At 32.4% G+C, this 5,343-nt stretch overlaps 1 protein-coding gene across 1 annotated transcript; it reads left to right on the top strand.

The window, feature by feature from the left end:
• Window positions 1-584: 584 nt before the first annotated feature.
• On the top strand, window positions 585-4,490 carry sst5 (somatostatin 5). Its single transcript, XM_087260884.1, has 2 exons — window positions 585-1,274; window positions 3,457-4,490. Exons 1-2 carry the CDS (start codon window positions 1,098-1,100, stop codon window positions 3,646-3,648), a joined length of 369 nt encoding a protein of 122 aa, XP_087117010.1. The 5' UTR covers window positions 585-1,097; the 3' UTR covers window positions 3,649-4,490.
• The last annotated feature ends 853 nt before the right edge of the window (window positions 4,491-5,343 follow it).

Consider the following 5,343-nt stretch of genomic DNA (forward strand, 5'->3'; position numbering starts at 1 on the left):
CACAGTGAATTCCTTCGTCTTCATGCTTGGTTGGTGCTTTGACATGCACTGTCAACCCTGGGACCTTATATAGACAGGTGTATGCCTTTTCAAATCATGTCCAATCAACTGGATTTACCACAGGTGAACTCCAATGAAGCTGCTTAAGCATCTCAAGAATGATCAGTGGAAACAGAAAGTACCCGAGCTCCAATTAAGGCTGTGAATACTGATGCACATGTGATTTTTCAGGTTTTTATTTTTAATAAATTTGCAACAATTTGGAGAACTTTTTTCACATTGTCATTATAGGCTATTGCGTGTGGAATTTTGAGGAAATAAATTAATTTTATCCATTTTGGAAGAAGGCTGTAACATAAAAAAATGTGGAAAAAATGAAGCGCTATAGTACTTTCCAGATGCACTGTATACTACAGTATTTATCGGTATCTGCTCACTAGTTGATACTACAGTATATGCTATAGCAACAAAGAGTTGTAAACACAATGATACATAGTGTTTAATACTAAAGTATGGTTCAGAAACGCTATTGTATTATTTACTATAAATTACTGTACTATTTTCTCATGTGCGTATCTACGGAGATGGAGGACGGAGTGAACTAATGACTAAGCAGACCAATTAACATTTGAGTCACTTCGCATCATTAATTCCTCATCCTAATGAGGGCCTCATAGAGAGAGCAAGACACAGAAACAGCGTCTTCTCCAAATTGCAAGTGACACCTGAAGGCCCACTAGTGCACAATGCGATCATCACCCTTCGATAATGAACACCCTAACAGTTCATTAGCCCCCCCACACTTAATTAATAACACTTTCTCCCGTCAAACACGAAGATAGTCCTGTTCCAACTGATCCACTTTACCCAATGTAGCCTATTATTGGAAATGAGACAGAATTGATAAGGCTTCTGCTGAAGAAGTAACACCTTTGGGTTGACCTTATCAAACGCCTTTCCTACTGAGTCCCGGATCAACAAAATGTCTCCTCAGCCTTTGCCCTTCTACACCCACACAGCGACACGACCACCTCCATTGCCTCCATTTTCGCCAGTCGACCCCAGGATGCCAAATTTGGTGCTTATAAAAGCCTGTAATGCCCACATCACTTCAAACGCCAGTGTTTTGCAGAGCTGAAAGGATGTTCTCCAGGTTACAGGTGGTGGTTGTGACTCTGTGGGTCTCTTTGCTGCTGTGCAGAGTCAGTTCAGCACCCAGAGGAGACCTGCTGTTCCAGCTGTTACGCTCACAAGTGGACCCCAAGGAGAATGAGGTATTATTCATAAATTTTTATTAAGTTAACTCTTGAAAATAAAGTTTTTTTATTGGTGTTGATGGTTCCACAAAATAAAAACTTTTAACATTCTCAGAATCTTTCCAGTGCACAAAAGGTTCTTTATAGTGGAAAAATCTGCCTTGGGATATTAAAATGTTACAAACTAAACTAAAATGGAACAAACTCTATTGGAACATTTTTGTAGAAAAAAGAGGGTTTTACATTCTTGAAGTTATTATTATTTTAGTTCATTTAACATCAAACATTCGGGAAAACAATTATTTTAATTTACATTTTGTTGCCTATACAGTGCTTGGCATAATTGAGTCCATCCCATTTTAAAAATGAGTATTTTTATCCATTTCTCAGTGAATATAGGCAATGTATTTTGGTGCATTTAAAACAAAAAACAATTTATTAAACGTATATATATATTAAAATAATATTTTAGCCACCAAACATATTTAGAAATTAAAAAACAATACAATTAAATTCAAGCAAAATAAAAACTATTACAACCTACAAAATTTCAACAAATGTTTTCTTTTTTTTGCTTCTCTTGATTTTTCCTCTTTTTTTAAATTTATATGTAATATTTTTCTATAACAAATTTGGCTGTATTAGTTTTTGGATCGTTGTCGTAAGTTATTTTGTTAGATAAGCTCCAGATTTGGCTTTAGCATGGACTAATTTTATGTACATGCACACATAATATTGTATAGCTTCCTATTAAAAAATATTAACATAAAAGGTTTGAGGGGTGTACTTGTATACGCTGAGTACTGTACATTATATATATATATATATATATATATATATATATATATATATATATACATATATATATATATATATATATATATATATATATATATATATATATATATATATATATATATATATACTGTTAGGTTAGATTTACATTAAGTTGATGTCCTTGAAAAGTTTCGAAAAAATATTGGCACCATTTTTCATATTTAATGTAATGTTTTGCTTGTCAATCCTTTGATGCTTATTTATGAAATGTACAAAACTACTACTCTAAAATATTTACTAGGTAAACAAATACTTAATAATTTAATTAAAATAATTTTATTAAAATATCAATAATATTTTAGTCTTTGTACTATTTCCTAAGATTAGTAATTGTATGTTTATATGACCACTTACATAGTATTATGAACCTTTTTATTGATGGAATGTGCTCATATTTCATATGCTTAGTTTTTTTTTTGATGTTTACATATTCATTTGAAAAAATAATAATAAAGAAACTGTTTGTAAATAAATACCAAAAGAAAGTGGAAAATCTCACAAAACTGATGATCTTTTCCAAATTGGTGGGATCAAGTTTAATATGCAGTTTGACTGACAGTATTTCAGTCACTGTATTTGGAAATACATTTACTATTGGATGAAAACACCACACTTAAAGAAACCTACAGCTGTTATTATATTAAATAAAATTGTTTTTGTAAAACTTACTAACAATATACAGTGTCGGCCAAAAGTTTGGGGTCAGTTTTTTTATCATGTTTTTTTTCTTAAAGAAAATTATTTATTTTGTCATTATATTTTATAAATTTTGAAAGTTCATCAATGCGGCATTAATTAAATGTAAAACAATAGTTAAATATTTATCAAAATTTTATATTTTATTAAAATAACTTTAATTAATTAAAAATTAATTTAATTAATTAGCTTTCATATTGTATCTAGCTTCAAATGAAATTATTACTCCAGTCATTATTGCTTTTATTACTATTACCATTAATAATAATAATAATAATAATAACAATAATAATCACAATAATGATAATAAACATTAGAGTAATTTCTGAAGGGTCATGTGACTCTGAAGACTGCTGTAATGAAGCTGAAAATTCATCATTAAAATCACTGCAATAAATGATTAAATTAAGTGATAAACTACTTTTGAACAGTTCTTTTATTGTGCAAAACATTTCTCAATTGTACTATTTGTACTGTATTGTTGATAAAATAAATGCAGCCTTGGAGAGCAGGAGAACCTTATTTTAAAACATTTAAAAATCTTACTGACCCTAAACTTCTGACCGGAAATGTACATGTATATTTTTCCCAGATCACAGTTAAGCTTTGATGCTAATCTGCAAAAATAAGTAAAGCAAGCTACACCTTCATTGTTTTCTGTTTCCAGCTTCAGGATCTCTCTCGTCTCCTCCTCCTGAAGCAGCTCTCTGAATCGGTGACTCCTGAAGAGAAAGATGCTCTTGACAGCATTGATGAACTGGACGTTCGTAATGAAGTGGTTCGCCAGATTCCAGTCTCCCAGCGAGAGCGGAAAGCAGGCTGCCGAAATTTCTACTGGAAGACCTTCACGTCCTGTTAATTCAACATCTGAATAGGATAGATCACCCAAAAATTTAAATTTACTCACCATCACCTCAAATGAAGTTTCTGCTGAACACAAAAAGTAGATATTTTTAAGCAAGTTGGAAAGCGGTAACCATTGACTTCCATCTTCTTTGAAAGTCAACAGTTACCCATTTCCAACATTTTCCAAATATCTTCTCTTGTGTCCAACAGAAGAAAGAAACTCAAATAGGTTTGAATGAGAAAATAATGACAGAATTTTCATTTTTGACAATTGCTTTAATCGTTCAACAAGAATATCTGTATTGGCATTAATATTAGAGCAGTGTTTCTTAACCACGTTCCTGGAGGACCACCATCACTGCACATTTTCCAGGTCTCCTTAACCAAAAACACCTGACTCAGATCATCAGCTTATTAGCAGAAACTGAAAGACCTGTAACTGAAACACCTTGTGACAGATAAAGGCGACATGTAAAACATGCAGTGCTGGTGGTCCACCAGGAACGTGGTTAAGAAACACTGTATTAGAGGATGCTTTTGAAGGTCGTTTAGCTTCCTATACATGATGGATTAGGATTTATATATATGTTCCTCATTTTGTCTTATAGTATCTGTATTTAACAATTAAAAATTCACCAGCGCACATAGTGCCACCTGTAATACTATTCCAGTACAAAGAGTGTCCATCTCTTTTTGACTAGTATTGAATGAACATATATGCACTGTATACTAGATATTATCGTGTTATTAGGCTCATTGCAAGTGAATTTATCAAGTTCAAGTTTGATGAAGTTTATATATAGAGGTTTTGTCATCACTAGATTTCTAGTCATGTAATAAAGTGTGATCAGGGAATGTGTGTTCATGTCTGATTGGCTCAATACAATCACTAGCAGTCCGTTCTTCGTACCTTGCTTAAATGATCTGAGATGATTTGACAGATTCGGGATCTTTTAATCTTAATAACTGATCTCTGGATAATTTGATATCGGTAAGGGTGTCTGAAACTTTTGCCAAGCATCAAATCACCGTCATATTAGCTAACAAAACATGTGAATCTAAAAAAAAAAAAGTCTAATATTGTGCATGTTTATTATCAAAAACAAATTCTACTAAAGCTGGATTAAAATCTTAAAATAGTATGCTTAAAAAATCTATATTTATAAATGTTCGCTTTAAACCTTATGGGGAGAATAACCTCATGACAGCTTTATACTTTTATTTCAGAGTGCAGATTGCATCAGTTTTATTTATATACATTTTTAAACTTTTAAATAAAAAAATATTATTTATTTAACTATTTATTATTTTCCCAAGTGTATATAACTACTACTGTACAAATATATCAGAATTCAGTACATGCTTTCACTATTACCTTTGCTTGATAAGAGCCGATCTAATCCTGTTTACATAAAATAAGCCTGCTCCCGAGCAGGTTTGAGCTACCAGAACTGTTGCTATGTCAACAACATCTTGGATGAGTTTTGTAGAACGAAACAATTCTGGATCATGTCAAATAGTAAATAACCAAATCCAGCTATCTGTGTAATCCACGTACGAAGAACGGACCCCAGGTGAGGCTTAAAATCACAACCTTGGCATTGCTAAACATTACACTGTCCTAAGCGAGTCGCACACCATATGCGCCGCTCGTGACAGTTGAAAGTATCGCACACCAGACGCGCATATTCGCATGTTACTTTAAAAT

The sequence above is a fragment of the Danio rerio genome, chromosome 7, assembly GCF_052040795.2.
Source record: "Danio rerio strain M-AB ecotype USA chromosome 7, GRCz13ab, whole genome shotgun sequence".
Lineage (NCBI taxonomy): Eukaryota > Metazoa > Chordata > Actinopteri > Cypriniformes > Danionidae > Danio > Danio rerio.

Coding starts and splice junctions, on each gene's coding strand:
- sst5 (XM_087260884.1), top strand. CDS start 1,098: ATGCCCACATCACTTCAAACGCCAGTGTTTTGCAGAGCTGAAAGGATG. Junction 1,275..3,456: donor TGGACCCCAAGGAGAATGAG/GTATTATTCATA, acceptor TTCTGTTTCCAG/CTTCAGGATCTCTCTCGTCT.